The sequence below is a fragment of the Falco peregrinus genome, chromosome 1 (genome assembly GCF_023634155.1).
Source record: "Falco peregrinus isolate bFalPer1 chromosome 1, bFalPer1.pri, whole genome shotgun sequence".
Taxonomy (NCBI): Eukaryota; Metazoa; Chordata; class Aves; order Falconiformes; family Falconidae; genus Falco; species Falco peregrinus.
The window spans coordinates 124,803,902-124,828,895 of record NC_073721.1 but is presented as its reverse complement, the minus strand read 5'-3'; the positions used below and the strand labels follow the sequence as shown (position 1 = coordinate 124,828,895).

Sequence of the window (24,994 nt, the reverse complement as noted above, 5' to 3'; positions counted from 1 at the left end):
GTTACCATAACTGCATTTTCCTTGCTTCCCCAGAGCCCACTGTCAGTGTGGTCCAAGACGCCCGCGCTCGGAGTGCCAGTTACCTCCAAAATCCATACGACCTGCCTAGGAACAGTCACATTCCTAGTCACTATGACCTCCTCCCCGTAAGGCACAGCCCGACGCACGGGCCATCTTGGGACAAGCAGTCTTAAAAGGGATGAACTTCATTGTGCACTGTGCTGCAAACACACACTCTGAGGAAGCAAAAGAGAAGACAATCCTTTTCTGCGCTGCAGGATGCTGACGGGATTTCAGACTGTCTTACGCAAGGACCTAATGTAACACAACATCTGCCTGGGCCAACTGCTGCTGCATGATGTTATTTATAAAGACATTTTTATATGGGTAACAGGAACTAACGAGAACCTCCTCCACGTGTGACTGGAGTACATCACCCCAGGAAGGTGGCTACATACTCCAGGCAAAAACTCTGTGGCGTGTATTCTAACCCTGGCTTTGCTGTAAAATAAAACACAAAAACATGCTAAGTAGACGGACTTATACTACCAACTGCATCAAGAAACCTTTTACTGTTAGGAACAAAGTGACTAGGAATTCACTGGAATATATTTTCATCTTTGTCATGGAAATGGACATTTTTTCTGAATGAAAGCAGGGAAACTTGTCATTTCACTGTCTGGAAACCTCATTTACTGCCATCACCATGTGCAACCTGTGCAGCTCACACTTGGTAATGAGCACTGAGATTTTCATCCTTATATTCAGTACCAGGGTATTTCAGTTGAAGCGTATTAGCACAGACACATTCTGTACAGTTTTTTAAAATGTAACATCTTGGCAAACATCCACTGATCTCTGCTAATGACTTGAGTTTCAACAGTGAGTCTCACAGCCAACCTACCACACTTTTAAAAAGCTATAAAGTATTTTGATTGGCACAGATAGGCATTAATTTTCCTTATACAGCTTTTATTTTTTTAGATAATTCCACCAGCTTTGTCAGGCAGTGTAAACCGATGCACCTTCACTCCCGGCCCGGGGACACAGCCGGTTTGCACAGACTAACCCTGGTTTGGTTTCCTTTCCTAAAGCTAAGACACGTCTGCTCATCTTTACAAACCATCTCATCACGATTCGCTTAACAGCATGCCGTTTGTGATACCCTTTGATTTGATGTGCATTACCATGTAGTGCAACTTTATCCGTTGATGATTCTACCTGAAATGTCATTAAATTGAGCTGAAACTGGGTTTTCTTTTTCAGCACCTGTTTGTGAACTAATTATCAAGGGGTTGGCCCATGGTAAAGTTTTGGACTAAGCCACCATGAGTATTTTTTTTTTAATGATCTTTATTGACCTAGATAGTAGAATACTTGCCGTTAAGCAGTTCCTTGTAGATTTTGAGCATGAAATAGTATTGATTCTAAGTACGTAATTTTATTAGGCAAACGTGGAAGCAGCAAGTTGATTTCCTCTTAAATATATAAAAAAAAATAATTCTGTTGCACATTCACCACTTTGATGGAAGTAGAAGAGAATGAAACCAGCATCAATCTGTTTGCTCTAAGCATGATCATTCGCGTAACCTGCTGGTCTAGGGGACGGGGACAAGGAGCCTTCCAGCTCGGAAGCAGCAGCTTGATGCTGGCTCAGAGTCAGACCAGGCATCGGATCACTCGGAGCACCCTGATGGGGCCGAGCCCGTGTCCCCGCAGACGGGCTCAGCCCTCACCTCTGGGATGGAAACCCCTCACACAGTGGTACTGAGCCACCCGCAACCTGCACAGCACCCCTGGGTGCACCACTGCAACACGCTCGTGTATCAGGCTGCGGGGAGCCCCGGCGCGGCGCTGCAGAAGGAGCTGGGACCCCAGCGGGTGGTCGGCTCGGCTCTGAACCCCACTGTGCAAACCAGTTCTGCAGTGAGGCAGCTGAGCTGAGCCCAGAGATGCCCCAGGCTTCCAGAGCAGCAGATTTTCATGTTGCAGGATAATGCATAAGTAGTTACATGAATGCTGCATGTGTGCATGGGGCCAATGACTGATCAGCAATAGTAATTTTATTTTCCAGGAAAGCCTTATTTGAGATGTAAGTAGACAATTATTTTGTAGGGCCAGTAGAAATATATTTTATGTACCTGAATAGAAAGACTTACCTCAAATCTATCAAGAGAAAGGCAGTTTGGTAAGGAATACTCTCGTTAGAGACCTACCTTGACACCTAGCACAAGCAGTCTCAGCTGCCGGCCTGACCAATCTTTGTGTGTGTTGCTGTAAAGCTTCCGATGAGACTCCAGAGAGCAGAGTTGTGCTCAGTTGGGGTTTTTTTCAAAGCTGGATTTTCAAACCAAATGCAACAGTGTGCACAGAGCTTAACAGGAAAAAAACAAAACAAAACCAACAAAAAAGTACCTTCTTGTATATTAGCATTAGCTTAGGAAATAGGCACCAAAATGGCAATACTTTTTTAAGGCAAGACAGATTTGTAATATATTTGTTCACTGTGCAAAGGTATTCACCTTGTACAAAATAAATTGAACTTCTCTCAGTGTGTATTTTCTGAAACGTACTCATTTGCAGACTTAAACAGGTCAGAGTCCTCCAGGCGACGTGGCTGGTCACAAAGGGGCTGCCCCCTCAACAAAAAAAAAAAACCAAACAGGAGGCATCAGGTTTACAAGCCAGAAGTCACAGGATTTCTCAGAAACCACAATGCTGTAATTCAGACTGTAATTTGGAGTTCATTTCAAGTAACGCCTAAGTTTAAAACAAAACGTAACTGGCTCTGTACGTATCCTTCTTACAATTCCTCAACAGTTTAACCTTAGCGGGTCTGAGCAAGAGACCTCGATGATGCACAAACCCAGCCGGACCAGATCCTGCACACCTACAAAGAGCAATCTGCAGCAAGTACCAGCACCAGGTCTCTCTCCGATTTCCACGCGATGCAATTCAGCGCGTGTCAGGACAGCCTCTGTGCCACTAGCGGGTCGTCTTGCCTTCAGGTGGGCGCTGGAGGGTACAGGCCAGCACAGCATACCCTACTGCCCCTGCAGTGATGAGCCAGGACACATGGCAGCCACCTCAGCAGGTTTGACAGCACTCCCAGGAAGCCTAATCAATAAATCACGAGCATAGATTTGCAGCAGAAACACCTTCAGAATTAATGACTCCCAGGCAATGCAGCTGACTGCTACATGCTGAAGCTTTTCCAATATTTGTGCTTCATATTTCCAAAAATCTTGTTAACTAAAGCCCAGCATGTAATCTTCTTATTTGACAAGCCATACTCAATAAGCTATTTAAAGCTGGAAATTCATCAGGTTTGAACTGATAGAATAAGTAATTCTAGCTTAATAAAAATGTCTTTAAATCAGAACAACTCCATGTCCTTTCTGCTTAAGAGTCAGAACCTCAACTCCCATCAAATACAAGAACCACTGATGCTTGCTGAACAGCTTCAGAATTGTTAAGGTTGTGACTATTCAAATATGTAAATGACAGCAAAAGCTTTTTGGCAAGTAAAGCTCATTTTGCAGCATTATAGAGAGTTCCCAGAAACTCCAAAAGCTCATTTCAGGGCCCAAAAGCAATATCTGTTATAATCAGTTGTCTCTTATTAGCAGAAAAGAGACACTTCAGTGCAGAAATAACGCCAATTACAGAAGAGAATGATTAATCAGCAGCTGAACAGGAACAATATGCCGTTGGGTCAGTGTTCAGACAGAATAATGTCTTGCATTGTCTCTCCCAAAGCACTTTGTGAAGCACGTTCTTGTCCCAGGAGCGTCACCCAGCCCAGGGCCAGCCAGGATCTGCTGCCGCAGCACTGCAGTGCTTAGTCAGGAAAAAGCAGTATAAAACCATAGAACACGAGGCAAAGGCTTTAATGGGTAAGAAGTTACATCCCTGTATAAACTCTGTTTGATTTTGCTTTAGAAGTCGATGGCTTATGAAGGCTTTACAAACTATTGCATGAAAACATTGTTCTATGTTGCAGCAGTTCGTAAGTACAAAAGCAGATTTTGCACAGCATTTCCACCCAAGGCCTGATGGAAAAAAAGAAATTAAGAGCTCTTACTGTCTCTAACAGCACCCACAGCCATTTCACAGCTGCCCAGGACTTACACACAGCACTCTCTGTTGTGGACCAAAGGAAGAAGCACGTGCAAACTCTGCGTGGGGCAGGGGTGGCGTCGGCCTCCAACAGCCATCTGTGCTCCCACAGCCTTTGTCACGGTTGCATTTGCTGCAGAAGGAAGCAACTTGCATAAAAGCACGTGAAATCCAAACCTGACATGATAGCTAAGTCAAGTTGCCTGCTTACATGAATCAGAAAAGAAAGCGAAGCGAAACTCATCCTGCATTTCCAGTTGACAAATTTAGAACTTGGCTGCTGCGGTAATTTGGTTAATTCCAAAATATGCTCTGGTCTGGTTAGAGAAAATGCTGTGGGAACAACTCCCACAGTGAGCAAGGGCCCAGCCTGACGCCTTGTCCTTACGCTCTCCTGCAATACCAAGAGGCCCTACATAGCCTTTGTCCCCAGAGCCACCACACGTGCGGGGGCAGCTGCTGCTGGGGACACTGGCAGTCTGGCGCCTGAGCACCACCTCTTCAGCAGGACCCACAGCAGGATCACAAAGCCATAATAATTTGCTGTAGAAAGCAATACCTTGCTGTCCACAGAAGTTTCTTACTGGTGACAATATGGACAAGAAAACCCAGACAGGTTTGTAAAAGCTATTCAGAGGTTTCACTGGAGTGAACCCACAGACCTCTCAGAGTCCAAGAGCTCCCTGACACTGCCAAACCGTCATGGCTATGAACTGCAGCAGCCCCAAAAAGCTGCAGGCCTGGTCTGAATAACGAAGGCAACTGTCATGTAACACGACCCTTTCGGTTCCTATTCTGGGTGTACTTCCACTTCAGCATCTTCTCAGAACCAGTTCAAAGAAGCTTACTAGCTTCCAGCACATAAAGACCTTCACGTCAGTTCCCAGTTCTCCCAAAAAACCGCACCCAACACCACACTGAGTTGTCCCCTGTAATTCTTTATTAGAATCATGGATGAATAGATTTTAAATCAATCTAAAAAAATAATGAATCAAGGTACAGTACATGCATAAAATACAAAGTAATTTACAAACAGATCAAAATAGCATCTTCAGAACTAATACCAGGAGGAGAAATGGATTTAAAAAAAAAACAAACAAACACAAAAAACAAGTGACCGACTACAGCAATGCCTTCTGTGTGCCTTACACATCATGAGCACCGCAAGACAGAAAGGTTGGGTATGAAACGCAGCTGGTAGTGCCTACCCAGATTTGGATGTTCCAAGTGGGTCATATCAGAGTTTGAGAAACTTCCCCTACAAGCAATTAGTTCCCTGTAATTGTATAAATAACTGCAGCCATTTATACAACAAACAGCTCTTTTAAATACTGTAGAAATTCAGCACCTATAGCCCCTAAATCTCAGTACTAACGATGCGTTTCGGAATAGCACACAGCGAGTGATATGCAGTGAGCGATATGCAGTGAGCGCAGTGACAGAAGGCACAGTTCATGTATCCCTGAACAAGCAAATCGAACAGATGATTTGTACTGAGCAACAGTCCACAGAGGGAACGCATCCAGTAAGAAAACTACTCCAGATGTTTCTCTTAAGGAACATATAACAAACCACTGGAATAGTTTAAAAATCCTGGATGAAACAGAACTGGAGACTAAGACGAGGTTGTGGAAGTTATTGATTCATCAACTCAAGCATTTGAATAAGCATGTAATACGTGACAACACCCTTCAAGTCTGTGGACCATGAAAGAAAAAAGGCATCTTCAAATCCTGATACCACCAGCACTGCGGGGGCCAAGTCTCGGGCAGCACAAAAACACGCTGCAAGTTCCAGTGTTGGAGTGACCCTTCATCAGTTAAGACTGCTCGTGCTTTTCTTCATGCACAAGAGGCACCTCAGTGGGAGTGCCACCAGCGTCTCCCTGGCCAGCCTCCCAGCAGCTCTGCCTCACATTACAACCTCTGCAGCAGGTGCCAAACCACAACAGCTCCTTCACAGGTAGCAAGAACCCTGCTGCTATGTTCACAAGAAATTCTTTTTCTCCCCCATAATATTCCATAAAAAAAAAAAATCCTTAACTTGACAATCTGAAGATATAGCCAAAAACATTTAACTTACATTAAAATTGCACTTCAGAGCAATGGGCATTTCATCAAGCTTTAGATGCAGTATACAACACCTTAAGACAAGGAAAGATTATCCTGCCCAGAGATATTTTCCTAGTTCAACCAACAGTAACTGTTTTGCGAGGAGCAGAATAACGTCTTCAAGTGCTCACTAAAGGTGTCTGTGCTCTGACTAGCAGGCATCACGTTGGAAAGAGATCAGTTCAGTTCCAAACAATTTACTGAACCAAAACCGACAAGTCAGTGTTGGAAAAATACTGCAGCCACATAGAAGTAATAGATTCATTAACACTGAAATCAAAGTGTTTAAGACATGGAAAAATTCAGATGAAATAAGCAGAAACTAAAAACAAGAAAGTAACCACAAGAATTACAAATATATTTAAATCTCGGACCTGGGGAATATACACAGCCTTTTAGGAAAGAATGAACAATTCTATATATTCTGACAGCACTGCATCTTTGGTTTGTTTTCAGTGGTTGGAGGGACGTGAATGGGAACCACGTTGTTGCTTGGAGACATATCGTTTTCACGTCTGTCAGACATTTGCTTCTGGGAAACAATACGATAGATCTCTGGAAGATGAGAAAGATCTAGTCATTACACGTACACCAGCAAAACACCATCAGAAAGTTAAAACTGGGGGAAACCAAGCATAAATTATATAAAGATTTCCCACAGTTTTGAAACTATATTGGTAGCGCACAGAAGGTTTCACAAGAAGTTCAATTGTGATGCTTTCTATATTCAAAATATAAAATATGTGTTTGCAAAAGAAATGAGGTTTTTAACAACTGTTTTACTTCCCTTGAGATAAGAGTTGGTAAACAGACAGAATTCACAGGGGTTTTTTACTAGGAATCATAAACTATGTGCCCCGTCAATTCCTTCTCATGGTTCTTAAGGCTCCAAGGACAGTGGTCACGTGCTTGCTGACGTACCCATGGACAACAGCAAGATTAAAAACAGCCACTCAGAATTTCTGATAGGACTGCAAGGGCCATTGCTTCCCTCTTGGCATGCCTATCACATACAATACCTCACCTATCACCCAAATGGTTTTAAATCTTCAGAAAAGGTTGACTGGGGCCCAAAAGGGGAGACTCAGCACCTTAAGCAGCACACAAATCCTTTAATGAATTTGTTGCTGTGTTAGCATAGCTAAAATTCAAAACTATAGAAAAGAAATATGGACTCCAGATGAAAAAATTGCAGCATCAATTGGAAAGCATGGGTTAAACTCCTGTGCCTTCCCCAGCAGGCACCCACTGGGGAATGCCTTTGTTAGTGGTTGATGGCACTCACTGTACATAAACTCAGGGTAACTACAAAAGCACTTATTTCAGCTGCACAGAAGAAAGAGTACAGCATACATAGTAGCACTTCACCCCCAGAAAGGAAATCAAGGACACCAAAAATAGAACACGGCGAACTCACTTGCAAATTTGACTTTTAAAACCAGTAAAGTTAAAAAAAAACACCAACAACAACAGGCTCACTAAACCTCAGTTTAACAAACAAGTTTGAAAGCGTTTCAGGTTCAGCAAAGAGCCGACCCCGAAATGACAACATCGCGTATTTTACTTTGCACAACAGAAAAGCGTGCTGGCAACAAACACAGCAGCACTGCCAAGCAGCAGAGCCCCGAGAGAAGGCAGTTGATGCCCACACCCGATTTGCACACTCCAGCTCACTGCCCTGCCGTAAGGCACCGGGTAAGCCCAGGCTGCAGAGTGTCTGCACTTCACTCCTCGCAGAGGGAAGCAGGGATGAGCACAGCTCGCAAACAGCTCTGGCAAAACAAAGCAAAGGTCCAAGTTCTTCTGAAGTCTCTTATCAGCCTGAATAACGACTGTCCAAACACACACCTCTCCTGACCCCAACACAAGACGCATCTTTTCCACCAGAAATTTTGTCATTAGTGAGTAGCCTTTGTTCAGAATTTTGATGAGCTGCTGCTGCTTAGCGCACATTCTGACACCGTTTCAGTACTGGAAATTGAGCAAGCAGCCTAGTGCAGAGAGGTCCTCTTTGCTGCCAAGGGCTGAGCACACAGCTAAGCGCCTGCTTTTATGACAATGGGAAGAGATGGCACCGAGGAGCTGAAAAGGGTCCTTGCCAAACAGGGCTTGAAAACCTCAGCCTTGACGCAGCGAGCCTGCACTGATTTAAGCTGCCAACACAGAGGCCAAGTGCTCCCCAGGAAAAGTAGCAGCAGGGCTGCAAGCGTCCACGGGGCTGTTGGCAAAATAAAAATCTGTCACGTAAATACTGTGCTGTATCTACAGGCTATAGAAGCAACACCAACCTTTGCAAGCGGCGCTTTGAAGGAATCTGCCTGCCGGGCCTCCAACTGACCGCTCAGACTCAGACAGGGCTAAACCATTCAGGAAAATGGATGGGATGCTACATACACGTTCAGTTACAGATAAAGCCACTGAGGCAACCAAGAGCTGCACACATAAAAGGATTTTCTGATTTCACCCTTTCTCAAGTTCACTCTTCTTTCCAACAGTCTTACACATAAACAACTTCACAAGTTAAATGAATCCCATGAAATCAGACCTTTAAAGCCACCTGCAACCCGGTGTGGGAATTTGCAGATAAAGATCAGCTTCACCCTGTGGCAGGCCACTCAGCAAGGCTCAGCAGAGCGCTGGGGTGCAGAGGTGGGAGGAGCACAGCTGGAAAAGACCTACCCTGCGTTCTTCAAGTTTTCTGATCCACTGCCCTGCCCCAGCACAGGGCAGACAGCCGGCTTACCCCCAAGTGCAGAACGCTGCCTGCTCCCAGTCATTGGCAGAAAGCTCTCACCACCTCCATTACCAGAAACTCTCCAGTAGCACTTTCAGCAGCAATTCTCAGTTTTCCAGAGAACTTCCTGAACAAGTTCATACTCGTCCCTAACATGAGCTGTCACACACTTCCTCCAGCCCTATGAGCAAGGAATCTGAACAGTGCCCTCTGTTTAACACCCTCACCTTGCAGCAGCCCTGAAGCCTTAAAAACAATCCTAACAGCACCGATTTCTCTGCTGATGAAGGGTCTATCCCCTCTGGCTTGGGAAGGCATTTCCATGTCCCCACTTCCACCACCTCCCCAGCAACCCTGCCAGGACATGTAGCAGCTGTGCTGCTTTAACCAACTCACAGCAAGCCCCAAGGAGTTGCTTGCTGCTGCTTCTCCCTCCTCTGCAGCGCAAACCTTTGCGCAGCCACGTTGTACTGCCCTAAAAGCCTAAATGGCTAAAACCTGCATTTCCCTGGAGCAGCTGCATGCTCCTTCACCACACAGCTGTGCTGGTGTGAAAGGGGAGGCGGGAACAGCTTAAACCTGCTCTCACTGGAGCGAACTGCCCAGAGGCATACACAGAAACTGGTCTGCACAGAGGAACGCCAGGCTAATGAAGACATGCGCTTTTTAATGAAGACACTACATTTTATGCTCGGCTCAGTAACTGAATGAGACCTTATTAAGAACACATTCACAGAATGCATCACTGCATAATTGGTAACTGTGTGAGACAGGCCTTGCACTGTAAAGATGGCTGGGAAAAAGTGACACTGCTGCCTAGGAGGAGCTTGACCAGACCCTGTCCGCTCAGCCTGCACTAGCGTTTCATTCATTCTCAGGTGTACAGAGCTAACAAACGAGGAAATCCCTAGGTTTTTTGATGTTAATGCTCTGTGATTGTGTTTCCTTGGAGATGGGATTCCTTAGAGATGAAACCACGGCAGAAGGCAGTGCAGGAATAGAGACAGTACAGAGCCAGGCAGGGAACAGAGGCAGACTCCAGTTTACTTTAAGGATGGTTTATCCTGCTGTGAATGCTCCGAGTAGCTAGGATTATAATACCAGTCTCTCCTACTTGCCAGATGATATAAAGCAGCTTTGTGTGCACAACAATCAGCCCTTAGAGTCTAGACATCTTGCAACAGAAGAATTTGGATAGGGACCATTACTCTAAGCCACAGAAGGAAAAGGTCCCCAAAACCTCATCTGGAATCCACAGCAGGACAGGAAGCCCACTAGATCCAAGACATACCCCCCCTCTAAAAGTCCTCTGTAATACAGGTAGAGGCAAGAAAAGCTTCCTCCCCCTTCTTCCACCTGTACAGTGGAAGTGTAACAGCAGAACACACACTTAGGCTTTTCTAACTATAATGGGTTCGTATTTCCTATGCCCAAAGCCATCCATTCAAAGTGGCTTAACCTGAGAATCCAGGTGTGGACAAGCTTAACACAGACCCTGCTACACCTCCAAGGGAAGTACTCTTACAAGTTTCCAACACTGTCCCAACCAGACCAGCTTCAGTAGGGCTGCAGGAGAAAGGAGTTTTGCTACAGACCTTAGTTGTGACACCCTGTATCAGGGGAGATCTAAGCAGCTGTGTGAAAGGCACTGGGAGCAGCCTGGGATGTCTCCGTGGTGCAGCTCCCAGCACTGCAAATACTAGCAGAGCTGGTGCGGCAGCGTGCCCTGCCCCTCCTTCTGCCAGCCACCTCCGCCCACAGCCTGTGGGCAAAAAAGCCTGTTGGCTTTACCAGCTTCCTTCTTCAAAGGACAGTGAGCATTCCACCTGCAGGCACTATGCTTGGAGGCAGCCTGGCCAAATACACGCGATCCATGATTCTGCAGGGTCACTCCGAAAATGACATTCCGCAGATGACTGCTCCCCTCTTTCCTCCAAAGCAAATCATTAACAGAAAAAGCCAGCTGTGAAGTGTTATCAAGAAGTCTATTGGCAGAACATTCGTCCTTAGCATGCCAGTCACAGCCGAGATGGAGCCAACCTGCTGTTAATGCATTATTTACTTCATCTTTATCTCCCTGAAACAGGAGCTCCTGTCTGGAGTGAGCCACATGCCCACTAATCAGCAGAAGTGTTTCTTCCAGCAGAGTTGAACCAAACCCTCCTAAACAAGGATCCTGTCCGCAAACCCAGGAGCTCTTTACCCAAAATACTGCCACAGCAACACACAGGGAACATTGATGTTTGTGGAAAAGCAACAGCCTCAGCAATCTGTCAGAGTCCACCAAGGGCAAGTTTTAATCACTTGTTCTTCCGTTACAGACTGCTCCCCTTACAGAAAAATTCATCCAGGGGAAAATAAAAAAAAAAAAAAACACAAACCTCCACAAATTAAAATCCCAAGTAACTTCTGGAATAAAAGGTACTAGTGGAAGCATGCGAGAAGAGATAAAGAAACAGCCTAGCCTGTGCCCAAGAGGTGAACTGCTTCCCCATGGCAACGGCAGCGTATCATCTGAGGTCACACAGCTCTGCTGAAGTAAAGCACCAGCCCAGGGCATGCAGGAAACTTTCCACCCCTTCAGCCATCACTGTTAGAGAACAGAACGGTCTAACGGGTGATGGGCGCAATTAGGTGACTGGCGTGTATTGACTATGACAGCCACCACTGCCCACCAGCGAAGGGGTAAACAGTGCCTGATATATTTCCAGTTCTGTTTTCTTAGTGCTGTTGCTGCATAAGTATGAAAGTTTATTAACTAACCTTCATCTGAGGGCCCTGATCCCCTCTGAAAACTGAAACAACAAGCAGAGAGGCTGTTTGTTCCACATTACACACAGCACATTTGGCCAGAACCTGACCTCAAAGTTCAGTCTAGGTGCTCCTGAGAGGAAACAGGTGACAACCAAGGACATATGCATAAATGGAAGACGCTTCAGGTTTTAGCAATTACAAATAAGCAACAAAAATGTCTTTCTCCTGAAATTCCATGCCCAAATTCATGAGCATTTTTGACAGGACTGCCTTTAGGCCCATGAAGAAAACAGGAAGTCCAGCAGGCACCCCAGATACCATGGTGTTCAGCCACTCCTTAACCATCCACCCTCTTGACGGCATTAGTAATTAATTAGTCATGTAGGGAGTAAATGTATAAGCCAACATCTCTTTTTCTAAAAAAAAAAAAAATTAAAAAAATTGTGCAATGTTGAATTACAACCAGATGACAACACTGAAGTTAAAAGGGAACCACATGGTGCAGCTAAAGAGGAAACAAACTCAAACTTTTAGTCCCAGCACTGTATGAAGCAACAAGATGACAGGCATCCCCATGCACTGTTTATTCATCTAACACGGACACACTTTTTTGCTAGTATATGGGCAGGAGCACTACTGCTTGGGGATCCACTGCAAAGACCACAATACAACCAGAACCTCTCAGCGGCCTCTTACAACTAATAAGACAACAAACAGATGGACACAGGCAGGTAACACGCCAGCATCCTAACAACTCTCTTCACTGCTAGGGTGCTCATAAAGCATTTCGAACTCCTCAAAAAATTGTACAGAATTTATACTTCTATTACAGTAAATAGCTTCCTCGCTGCCTCCTCACCTGCATGTTCCAGTATGGCTAACAAGTCCTTTTTGATGCATTTTTAATAGAATGTCTAAATTAGCAAGCAAAGAGGAAAAAAAAAAACCCCAAAACTAACGAGGTGCCAACGTCACGGCGATGAGATCTGATTAACAGAGACACACAGTTTAGAAAGTGGGGCTGTTCCTCACACCAAGCACATCACGTAGCCCGGCACATGCTACATCAGAAAGGAGGGCGTTTAAAATTGCAACTGGGAAACATGTTGGAGGCACTTGGAGAAAATGGAAACACTGCCTGGCACTTCTAGAACTGAGACATACCAGAACAGAGGAGTCTCTCAGGTGTTTTCAAGACCAAGAGTAGAGATTTAGAGAATCATTTGCCAAAGCAGGGAATGATGACAGCTCAAAAGGCATGCACGCCGCTGTCGTTCCACTATGCCCTGGCTACAGGCAACAGGGTACACAGTAACACAAGTCCCCCACAAGAACTAGTGATTTCCATGCCAATTTGTGAATTCCTACCCTATCCTTTATAAGCCATGGTTAAGTTAAGGCCCCCCATGTCGCTGTAGTTCAATGTCTCAAGAGTCTTAACAAGTTTTGCATATCTAAAGATGGATTTAAACAAAAAGGAAGTACTTTATCCACAGAGCATAAAAAACACAGCGCACTCTGCAATCACATGTTCCAGAGGCCAAAAGTCCAGCCAGGACTATTAAACGCAACGACAATGACTAACCTGCAGTTCAGGAGTCACTATGTCTCAGACTACCAGTAGCAGTATTGTTCAAAGGAAGGATCTCTACACTTTCATCCCTCTTCCCTTGGCAACTGCTATGGTTACCATTAAAGATGGAAAAAAACTAGATTGACTTCTCCTCTGATAAACAATGGCTGTTTAACTTGCTGCTTGCATGAGCCAATTCTCTCCCGTGGGCACTCCCTATACCGTACACAAATGGGAAACTGAAACGAACTCGGGAACGAATCCTTGTTCACTTTGATCTGCCCCAGGTTTCTAGTCAGCCTAGTTCAAGGCTGGCCTTTCAACTGTGACACTTCAAAACTGGACTTCAAATCTTACAGCTGTGAGGAATGATTAAATAGCAAAATCTTAAACACTTTATAGGCAAAGAAATGCCTATTTGCATCATATCTGAGCAGCCTTCTGCCCTTCCCCCTTGAAACACAAAGCACTAGATGACTCACCTGTCAGAATAGTCTGGAAAGCTGCTTCCACATTTGTAGAGTCTAAAGCAGATGTCTCAATAAATGACAAACCATTCTTCTCTGTGTGGACAGAAATGCTATAATTAGAGGGGTACATCACATATCTGTCTTACATCTGGAAGAACTTCTGTTCCAGATTATATGTGCAGTGTTTCTGATGAGATGCACAGGTATCAAGTTGTGGGGTTTTCCCCCTTACGTGATCCGAAAGCAACACCACCACTAGAATTTAGACTGATTCCCGAGCACAGGGGGATCAGCCCAGTGCTGTTTTACTTTGAGGCACATCTCCCCGCGTCACTGAAAGTGAGAATTTGTTGCACTTTCAAGAATTGTGTAATGAAGCTTCCGGGATTTTCTTTAACTTCATCAAGTTTCTCCACCTCCCACCTGCTAGTATGTCATGGCAGCTTATTTTATTTAGCAGGGCTAGCCCTAGCCCCGCCAGGGGAATGAGTGTCTTCCACCTGCAGGCAGGGATCCTCAGCACAGGCCGTAATCTCTGCAAACGCAGCTACAGCAAGCCTTAATGTAAGAAACCCAGCTACACTCCTGAATGAAAGAAATCTGGCCTAAAACAAGGCAAGATTTACAGAAGCCAGAATTATATTTTTTTTCACAGATCATTATGTAACAAGAGTTGGAAAGCCAGTTTAATGGAAGTCTGTTCAGCCATGGGCATCTGCCAAAGGCTCCAGATCAGTTGGTGCAAAGAAGGCAGTATACAAGTAGGTGCACAGCTACCCACCATACAAGAAACTCAAACCTAAAACCATGGGCAGTTTCTGCAAGAGTAGCAATGCATAGGCAAGAGAATAAATCTGGTTTAAAACCTTCAAGTGCCTCTTGCTGATTCTTTACACCACGTCAGCAAGCACATTCTAAAGGCTTCCTTTTTGGCTGAATTATAAAGGGGCAAACATCAGTATGTGACACAGGAACATCACCAGCAGCACTCTTTTTCATTCTACCAGCACACTCACCTGTATCTAAGACAAGGTAGGCAGATTCCCCAGACAGTCAGCATTAGAACATTATTTTGAATTCACCAACCTGCAAAAGCTCTGGCCTCATCTGTAGGGACCGCTCTCAGGTGGCGCAAGTCACTCTTGTTCCCCACAAGCATGATCACAATATTGCTGTCAGCATGGTCTCTCAGCTCTTTCAACCATCGCTCTACATTCTCGTAAGTAAGATGCTTAGCAATGTCATACACCAATAATGCCCCTACAGCTCCGCGATAGTACCTGTGGGTGAAAAGGCACATTAGAGAACCAGCGAGAAACACGATTAGAAGCAGTAAGTTACTGTGCAGTAATGGGAAGTAGCTATTACTAAGACAGCTAAACAAAAAATACCCAGAACCAAGCTACATGGGACTTCAAACAGCCACGTAGAGCATCCAGACCAGGGTTATGCCACAGAACCACCAGAGCAGCCAGGGCAGCTTGGAGTCTAGGGAGTAAGCCAAAGCTTGTGTTTGTGGGGAGAACCCTGTATCCCAAAAATGAAGCTTTGGAATCTGTGGGGAACTACTGTTGCCTTCAACCTCTGACCCACTCCTGAAAAGTCCCCCACCCATCACTGTGGGTGCACGGCCCATAGTGACAGAAAGACTTTAGAACGACTCACTGATCATAAAAACGTCCACCGGCTCTATTCCCTTTATAAAAGGCCACAGCTGATCTCCTTTCAGACCAGAGAGGCACAATAACACATACAAAAACAAACAGGCTGTGTTCTCCCACCCTGCAATCCCCTCCAGCTTTACTGAAATGCAGCTTTTCCCACGCTGTTCTTTTTGAATTAAAAAAAGTGTGCAAAGTGAGCAGTCTTGCAGTCTTTCCTTGCTGCTACAGGAGGGCTTCTGGTCCTAGCTACCACTGATAAAACCTCCTTAAACACTTGATATTACTTTATCAAGTGCTTGCATTGAAATAAGTCTCTCAAAGGTCTGCATTCTAGGCTTGTCTTGCTTCCAGTTACACATCATGAGAGCACTGAGAAGTAAATCAGTTTGCGCAAGCACACACTGTATCAAGTTTCTGGGCTGAATAGTATTTAACCTTCTTTCCACCATAAGTTGTGGATATTACTCGATAAAATAGAAAAACACCCCCTGTTTGCAGTTTCTGAGGAATCAGAAAGGCCCAGAATTACCCTCCTGGGCAAAAGCTTCTCTGCAGCCATACAAACTATCACTTACGCTGATGTTATAGCTCGGTATCGCTCCTGCCCTGCCGTGTCCCATATCTGAGCCTTTATTGTCTTCCCATCAACTTGAATGCTTCTTGTTGCAAACTCTACTCCAATGGTACTTTTGCTTTCCAAGTTAAACTCATTGCGAGTGAATCGAGACAAAAGGTTGCTCTTGCCTACTCCAGAGTCTCCAATAAGTACAACTACAAGACAAAAAAGGACGTAAGAATCAGATTCCAGATGTAGATAAGACATTGATAATCACCTGCAATAAACATTTATTTTCCAGAATGAAGCATGAAGGAAAACAGTGGCAAAACCACTACCCTTGTCACAGGCCTACTGTCCAAGTCTTGATATTCCTAGAGAAACAGAGCCATCACATTCAGCAGCATTTTGAACAGACATTAGACTTGACTTTTACTTGTTACATTTCAGTCTCCTCTACCCAACATGAAAGAACATTCCTCCTCCAGGAAGAATATGCATGGTTGTCACTCCAAAAGTTGGGAATTGTTTTTCATGTATTTCACATCCTCGAAACAACACTCAAGCTAAAAAAACAAAATGAAAAATCTACACCACGCAACAGAAATCCGTTTTGCTGAAGAAGTCTAAAACATAGGGCAAGCAGCAGACTCTGCCTTCATTTTACACTCTCTTTACCTTTGCAGAAAGCAGGTTCCCTAACTGGGGAAAAGGAATAGAAAAGAAAAATTTATGAATAGAAAAAAAGAACCAAACCCATAGAAACCCACAAGACCACCGTCACCCTGATGGACAGTTCAAAATGTTAGCTGAGCTACAGCACTGTGCCCTTCCACAGTCATCCTCTGCTGCTGCAACTACCGGCCATTTGAGGCCAGAGCCTGAAACTGCCCTAAAATGCTGCTGGGCATTGCTAGGCCTCAGAACCACCACGCACTCCCCCTTCCCTAGCTCAGCTTGGCTCATCATGGCACCAGTGCCAGCAAACTAATTGGAAGGATTCAGCTATGCTTGACAAGACATTGACAGAAGGTTTAAAGTCCAGTTCCTACAGGAAAAAAAAAAGCATCGTGAGGATTTGCTGCAATATCCTGTAATGCTGAGTTGAAACGTGCAAGTTTAAGTGTAACTTAAAAACTCACTACCAAGATGCAGGTCACTGGATGAAACATTCACAACCCAGAACCACACCAACAGAAGCCTTTCGGGATGATCCTACGAAGATAAGGTACTGAACTGCTAACAGCAGGAAATGGAAGAAAAAGAGGATAAGTAAGAACCTTGAGAAGGAAGGCTGATAACTTTTACATGTGGCAATGAATCAATGCCAGTCCAAGCAAAAGAATGTACACTCCGACGACAAAAAAAAAAAAAAAAAAGGTAGTTGTGGCTATGCTTGTTTTGGAAAAAAACAACCCAACAGAAATACCTACTCAGTAACATACATCACATACTAGTTAAGACACTGCAGCACGGTGTTAAAGATTCTGTGTGGTACAACAGAGGAATGAGTGCACCAAACACTTAAATCACGTGAGAACCCTCCCCGAGGAGTCTTAGTCTCACAGTGCAAATACTCCCATCTGCTGCTGCACCACACAGCAGCCCTCTGAACGCCATCCTCTATTCAAATAACATAAAACAATTCTGGCAAATGGGATTCTCTCTGACTTTAAGGGCAGAGCAGCACCTTTTAAACACCCTGGACAAAATGAAAATTGCAGCAAATGCTAGCTTCAAACACAGCCTTGTGGAGAATACTTCATCAAAATAAACATCTTTCCAGCTTCCCCTGCCAGCTGACTCAGCACACAGCCGGCCAAGCTGCAGAAGTTGCACAAAGCACAGAGTGGTTCTGTTAACCACTTCTGTTTATGAAGATCACAAGTGCAGGTAGGTGGCAAGCACATGTGCTGAATGCAAACAGGATTCTGCTTTCCTACGTGACAGGTCAGCACTGTTCAGTGTCGGCTGCCCTGACACAGCTGAATAGCCTTGCCGGCACAGAAGATGCTAAACTAATGAATTTGGTGCAGGGGACAGGGCACCTAATTGCATCGTCACCACCTGGCAAACCGCCATAGCAAATAAGTTCTTTATACAATTTTGGCAGGTTTAGGCCATGGCTTTAGATGACATCGCATTTGTATTCACTGGGACATGTTCTAATTAAGTTCCTAGGAGGCACACCTCAGTCCTGCTATCACCCAGCACTAGCTTTGGCAGCGGCTGAAAACTTCTCTAAACAGGAAAAGCAATACACATACGTAATTTCCTTTTCCCAACAGGATGCACCATATACCTGTCAAGTATTCCACTCAAACATATTTCTGTTGTTCAGTGCATATGTCAAAGCACAGCTTTAAGTCATTTCACAATAGACGGATCATTTTAATTCCACCACCAGGTGTGGGTTTTTTCCTTACCTTGTCTGAATCCCATGCTGCTTATGTTCTGAATGGTTTCCTGCACCAGATTAATATGTCCCAGTTAAAAGTGGAAAATATTAGACTCTCCTCCTTGAAGTCAGCTATTTCTTCTACTTAATTAGGCCAATGCAGCTCCTCTTGAATGCGGACACAAGAACAGCTTGCTGTGTCAGCAGGCACCTATGGCCCCTCACATTTTCTGCATTTCTGCCAGTCTGAGCAAGTATGACCCTTTGAATACAATTATGAACTAAAACAGCTTTAACAGCCAGTCAGACTGTATTATTAATTTTAAGCTTGCTTTCCTTATCAAATTACCTCATTTTGATGCTTTATACTACACAGTGTTCCCAGGTATTATATTCTTAGCATACAAACAGAGCAGGAATGACCCTGGATGTCTGAGTCCTATTCTAACTCCCAGGCAAACAGTTTCTGGGAGGGAAATGACATTATCTAGTTCCACGTTAAAGCTAATTGTTCCTGCACACATACTTTTATTGGGCTTTTCTTCCAGAAGCTCACTCCTAATGGTTAGAAATTGCCTTCTAATTTTCAGAAGAAATTAGCGGTCAGCTGATGGTGGTGTTCATGTGCCAGCACTGTCCATTAGCTTATTAGTTTCTACTCCCAGTGGTGTTTACACTGGGGTATTTACAGAAAGCAACCCCATCTTCTCTCGGCTTTGTTCTACTAGCTAAATAAGCCAAGTCCCCAAATGTTTCCTTATAAACAGACAGTCCATTTCCCCAAACATCCTCCCTAGAAGTTTTTTAATTTCTTTTCCACACAGTGAGAACTGTACACATCATTCTAAGCAAGGTCTCCCTGTGACATATACAGGAAATTTACTATTTCCATCTCTACCAGGCATACCTAGAGCTAGAATTACCTTTTCCTGACACCTTGATGGCTCAACCTGGGATCAGACCTAACTGTTCTAGCTTTAAGTTGGCAAATTTTACTTTGCCAAACTCCTGTAAGTCCCCAGGCATAAAATGTTACATCCTGAATCCCACCTGATTTGGGGGATGGTAGTCCTCATAAGCACACGGCCCTTCCAGTGCTGCACTCCGACTTTCTCCTGCACCACTCACCTTGCATCATCAGCAAATTCCTTTACTACATCAGCGCTGCAAGGAGGAAGGTCTACAGGAAACATTCAAGCAAGTTCAGCAACAGGATCTACTCTTGTAAACCTCCATCAATAACCTTCCCTTACAGCAGCAGCGCCTTAGAAAGCTTCACAATCAAGGGAGATTTGTATTGGCACATTGTGGAAATCATGAAAGTGATCTCCTTGCCCCAGGTGACTGCTACTAGGCAGGTCATTCTTACTCGTTTACTGATCAGCGAGTTCAATACTTGCAAGCATTGCTCTTCAAATCAGCGCATTTGACTATCTACAGCATTTACCACCCCAAAAGGTTTAAGACAAGTATTTGGTGGAGGGGGGAAAAAAAATAAAAAAGTATGAAGTCTATGCTACTGCATAAATTTCATTCTGTAACTCCAGTTTTATTTCTGTAGAAGACCAAAATAAGAATTCAATTTCCTAAGTTGCATAAAAAGCAATTTCGAGAACTACATCAAGAAAGGATTATTAATTTTTCACCAACACTCCAGCTCACTCACCCAATTTTTATTTCTGTTAAACCTTTTAGCTGAAGTTTTCAGAAAATACTTTAATTATCTCATGAAGTATATTACAGACAACCTAATCAGGTTGAAAATAGAAAGTCCAGCATCACTAGCTTGTATTGTCTATGATAAAAGTTGCTACACAAGTCATACATTACACGATTTAAAACAAGCTCACCAGCACTAGGGAACTACAATGTCTGAAAGGCCTCATCTCTACACTGAGCTCAGCTATTAAGAGGCGCAGCAATGAAGAACCTGGACACGTCTTCACGGCCCCCAGAAGAACCCGCTGACGAACACCTCTTCCTGCCCACTTCAGTTGGAGTTTAAAGGAAACCAGAGTAAGATGACCTGATTCTACATCTTGTAAGTAGCTGCTGACAAACCTAACACGATCATGTCCTATATTAATCTCCCTCCTCACCCGTGCCCCCCTGCTTTATTCACCCACTTCCTGTCGCAGAGAACTGGCATCTCAAAGGCACTTCAGGGTAGGGCTTGTTTACTACCTGTACATACTACACGTAATGCAGAGCTGGGCCTCCAAATGCCTCTGTAGTAAAATGTCTAAACTGGCAGGTTATGGCACAAAAGGGCTCCACATCTAACACAGTGAAGGCAAAGGGCCTGCTACCATTGTAAAAACCAAGGCGTCACGCAACCGCTTTTCCCTACAAATTTCTCTAAACAAAACAAACAAGGAAAAAAATGTGGTTTTTAAAACCCAAAGCAACGAGTTTATTGCATTTCAGAGCATTTCCTCAATATCAAAGGGAAAAGCTGGAGAAAATAACATGCAAAGTAGGAAACAGTCAAAAATGTTTTTCCTAACAATAAGCTGAATGTCACCACAAGTCAGGTCAATATTCAGAAATGAGAAGCTTGACCCCAAATCCAGAGTGTCCAGATGGTCAAGGTGCAGACATAACCTTCTCAAGCTTTGTTCATAGAAAACACAGACGACATCTACAAGTGAGGGTTACTGTGATAACTCTTCATCTACTGCAAGTACATTACTTTAATCAAAGAGAGTAAAAAGTTCCTGCATTTAAGCCAGGCTTAACTTATTAAATAAAGTAATATCCTTATATTGCCATTATATTTCCCTCCCATTAAAATTAGAGCAAAATTCCTACAAACTGGACTTCATAGGTCTTGCATGTCTTCAAACGCAAACAGTAGGCACTGTTCTCAGCTAAACCCCAAAAGTAGTGAAGACTACAAAGACACGTGCAGCTGGACAAGAAAAAATTGCCAGAAGCTGCCTCTTTACAAGCTAGGCTTAGGCTTTAGCCTGTGCTGAAGCAGGCAGGGTCAGGAGAGGGGTAGTTTGTAACAGGTACTCGATTTTATTGTATGGTAACATAGGTGGGCTCAGCTTACACCCACCAGCAAAGGCAGCCTGATTACAACATACAGCTGCTGTCAGTGGCTGACAGGACAAAACCAGGTCTCACAGACACATGACAGTTTAACTCAAGAGTAATAAAAGACAGCTTAGACTAGAGAATATCACCCAATTACTTTAAACCAAGTCAAACCCTGAACTCAGTCCCACCAACCTACCATGTCCCTTCAAGTTCATAAACCCACAACCACTGTCCTACTGGATTAAGTGTCCTTACAGACCAACACCCAGTCTGACTGTCAGCAACCGATGTCTGAGAAACATTCCGTGTAACACAACAAGCTAATCTTTGCCCTAGCAAGCCCCTGAATCTTCAAACAAGCAATACCTTCTGGCTTGTCATTGAAACCATTGCACTGAAATGCTCCAACAGACATTTCTCTTCCTCTGTAAATTTCTGTAGCTTTTCAAACCCCTCTGTAGTATTTATGGCACTGCAGCACTCAATTTACATATACATCTGTGGGACTTTTATGTCCTTTTGTTTTCGCCTGCTGCTCAATAAAAGCAGCATTACAGATATCCAGAGAAACTGTGACAAAACCAGTAGATAACTTCCCCTATTTGCCCTTATCAATCACTGTTTTAATTTTGATAAAGTTGTAGATCACTTCAGTATATGGGATATGAATCTATTAGTTCTCTCTCCTGATTATACTGATGCCCTTCTCCATCTTTTTAATTCTACAATATCCCTTTCAAAATGGATATACCCATTCCTGCCTGTATTTTCCCCTCAATCCCCAAGATGCTCATGTTTCAGATTCAAACATCAGTTGAACATTCCCCCTGAGTTTTCATTTCCTGTTCCAAGAGGTTTTACCTACCCCTTGCCTTTTTGACCAGCACCTGGTAAAGAGACATTCATTTCCGAGACCTACTTGCAGTAATTTCATGATCATTCCAGAGTGGTGACAGCTTGTTCAGAACAACCGTCACCTTTGGCAAGTTACAGAAGTTTCCACAATTTGTATTACTCTGCATTTGTCATGTTATTTCAGCTGCCACATTAATCCCAGTTACGTGACACTGCATCAACTTCCTGCAGTCTACTCCAGCTTTGCAAAGCCTGAATCACTCACCTTCATAACACCATTTTCAAAGCATTCCCTGAACTCCCAAGAGCCTCTATAAACCAGTCTAAACAGAAAAAGCTTTAGAAAGGGCAACCAATTAAACTAGGTTTGCACTTTTCCACGTAACTGGATCACAACTTTATTATCTTCCAATTACATAAGGAAGCAGGCCTAATGAAAGATAGGACCTCTCCCAACAAACCCTGCATCACTGATATTCCTAGGCCTTCACAGCTAAAGCATTAGTTATAAACTGTATGAACAAGTAAAAATAATGCAATGGTTTTGATAACTCATACACATGAGTACCTACAGTAAGATTGCTTGATGCAATTAAGTTAAGCTGTCAGCAAGGCCCTTGCCAACGCTGCAAGCTGAGAGAAAAGGCATTTCTGGGTACTTCCTGATTTTATTTTAATAGCAGTGCAGATGACTGATTTACAGTTAGAAATAATGCCACTTTGCACATGGCAATTGGATAAAACAGGCAACAAAAAAGAATGTAATTCCTCAAAGTTATTACATGAGCTTAAGGGTACAGAAAGAACACACTTGATGTTTTTCTTTACCTAAGTTTCATGATGAAAAGCACTGGGTCCCTCACCATTACAATGCAGTAAGAAATACTCTAAATCCTAAATTCGAATTCACAATACCATTGCAATAAAAACCCTACTTTCTACAATACTGTGCTTGCTTTTAGAGTAGGACTTAAGAAGCTGGACTGTCAACCTCAAACCAGCAGCATTTCCATACACAGTTCACAGCGTGCTTTACGAACCTTTTTACAGCAGGCTGGTATTTTACTCTGCAGGGAGCAAAAACTGGGTAGTTAACTACAAGCCGCAACACTTTAACCCAACTTGCGTTGGCAGGGCTGACTGCAAGGGCACCACCAGCCCTGGAGGAAAAGGGGGGGAAGGTTCCCCTGCCCCCAGCCGGGTGCCAGGGCAGGACGCGGGATCACAGGGTGTGAAACAGCAGCTCCAGTCGCCCCTCGTGAAGAGCTCAGAGTGCAGAAAGCAGTAAATAATCCCGCTTTATTAAATTAGCTGCATCATCTACCAACGCTGAGCGCATAACTCAATTCTCCTTCCTCTTCCAGCTATTAAAAAGGACTGGGAATACTCCTTATCAGCCCTGGGCATCGCCTCCAGCGATCCCCGCCCGCCAGCCCAGAGGGCGGCCGGCGCCTCGGGCCCCGAAGGGCGCAGACGCCCCGCACAAGCGCGGCCCCGCCATGGACACCGGCCCCAACGGGACATTCTGGTGGCGGGGCAGGCAGCGGGGCCCAGCACCCCGCCGCGTCCGGGCCCAGCGACACGTCCCGCCGCCCCGCAGCCCCCGCCAGGCCGGCACAGAGCCGCCCGCGGCCCCCCGCCCCACCCCGGCGGCCTGCTCCCTCAGCGGAGCGGCGGCCGCGGGCCGGGCCCGTCCCCGGGGCTGCGCGGGGGGCAGCGACGGGGAGCGGCGCCCGCCGGAAGGTCGCGCCGTGAGGAGGCCTCTCGCCACCCCCCGCCAAGGCCGGGACCCCCTGCGGAAGGTGACCCCACCGGCTGCTGCAGGGAGGGCCCGGCGCCTCCGTTACCTTTGAAGAGGTAGTCGTACTCGTCGTCGCGGGTGCCCATGGTGGGGTGCGCCGAGGCCGAGCACTGGGAGCGGGAGCCGGACCCTCCCTGCAGCCGCCGCAGCGCTTCCGCCCTCCGCGGAGGACGGGTGGTTCCGGGGCAGCGCGGCGGCGGCGCGAAACTACTTCCGGGGGGGGCAGGGCCGCCGCCGCGCCCACCCCGGCCTTAAAGAGCCTGTGCGGCGAGGGGGAGCGGCGCGTGGGCGGTGTGCAGAGCCCGCGGGGAGCAGCCGCAGCGGGGAGAGCCGGGGGGCGGGCGGGCAGATAGGCTGGCTGCGGCAGGAACGCGGGGGCCGCGGGGAAGGGACTAGTGCTGGGCGGGAGGGGGTGTTGGCAGAGCGGTTCCATGGTGTAATGGTTAGCACTCTGGACTCTGAATCCAGCGATCCGAGTTCAAATCTCGGTGGAACCTGGTCTTTTTTTCTCCCCACGGCTTTTCCCTTTCGAGGTTTTGTCGAGCTGCTCTGCCTCAGTTACAGCCAGACGTGCCCCTCACGGGCAGAGGTGTGACAGCCTCACCTCGCTGCTCGCGGCTGGCACCCACCAGCGCTCCCCTCAGCGCCGTGCGGGTGCCTGTCTCCTGCCTGCAGGGGCAGGCGATGGCCTCGACCCTGGCGTTGGCCTCGACCCTGGCCATGGCCTCCACCCCAGCGCTGCCTGCAACCGCGGCCCAGCTTGAGACCGACGGGCAGGACCCCCCAAGGTCTCACAGATCTTTCCTGCATGGGCTGAGAGCGGCGTGTGTAGCTGATGGAGCAGCTGGTGGAGGCATCAGAGGTGGCGATGCGCTCTTTCAGCTCTGGAGGTGCAAACAGGCCGTAAGCACAGG

The 24,994-nt window shown here is 45.5% G+C and overlaps 2 protein-coding genes and 1 non-coding gene across 5 annotated transcripts in view; 2 read left to right on the top strand and 1 right to left on the bottom strand.

Moving 5' to 3' along the window:
* The window catches only part of MEGF11 (multiple EGF like domains 11), a 288,733-nt gene extending 283,501 nt beyond the window's left edge, over window positions 1-5,232 (top strand). For all 3 annotated transcript variants that reach the window (XM_055815691.1, XM_055815687.1, XM_055815686.1), the window contains one exon: window positions 34-5,232. In XM_055815691.1, the coding sequence (XP_055671666.1) occupies window positions 34-194 (161 nt within the window). In that variant the 3' untranslated portion in view covers window positions 195-5,232. The remainder of the gene's footprint in view (window positions 1-33) is intronic.
* On the bottom strand, window positions 5,038-24,284 carry RAB11A (RAB11A, member RAS oncogene family). The gene is made up of 5 exons (XM_055815701.1): window positions 24,127-24,284; window positions 16,001-16,196; window positions 14,848-15,041; window positions 13,774-13,854; window positions 5,038-6,785 (listed from the first exon to the last, which is right to left on the bottom strand). Exons 1-5 carry the CDS (start codon window positions 24,164-24,166, stop codon window positions 6,646-6,648), a joined length of 651 nt encoding a protein of 216 aa, XP_055671676.1. The 5' UTR covers window positions 24,167-24,284; the 3' UTR covers window positions 5,038-6,645.
* Window positions 24,285-24,505: 221 nt separating this feature from the next.
* TRNAQ-CUG (transfer RNA glutamine (anticodon CUG)) lies at window positions 24,506-24,577 on the top strand. The gene has a single exon. It is a non-coding gene; the product is annotated as a tRNA-Gln (tRNA).
* Window positions 24,578-24,994: the final 417 nt, after the last annotated feature.

Excerpts from the sequence above, each read along its gene's own strand:
- RAB11A (XM_055815701.1), bottom strand. The coding sequence starts at position 24,166 with ATGGGCACCCGCGACGACGAGTACGACTACCTCTTCAAAG. Across the intron at positions 15,042-16,000 it reads TACCGAGCTATAACATCAGC|GTACTATCGCGGAGCTGTAG; the intron begins GTAAGTGATAGT and ends TTTCACCCACAG. Across the intron at positions 6,786-13,773 it reads TTTCCAGACTATTCTGACAG|AGATCTATCGTATTGTTTCC; the intron begins GTGAGTCATCTA and ends CTCATCTTCCAG.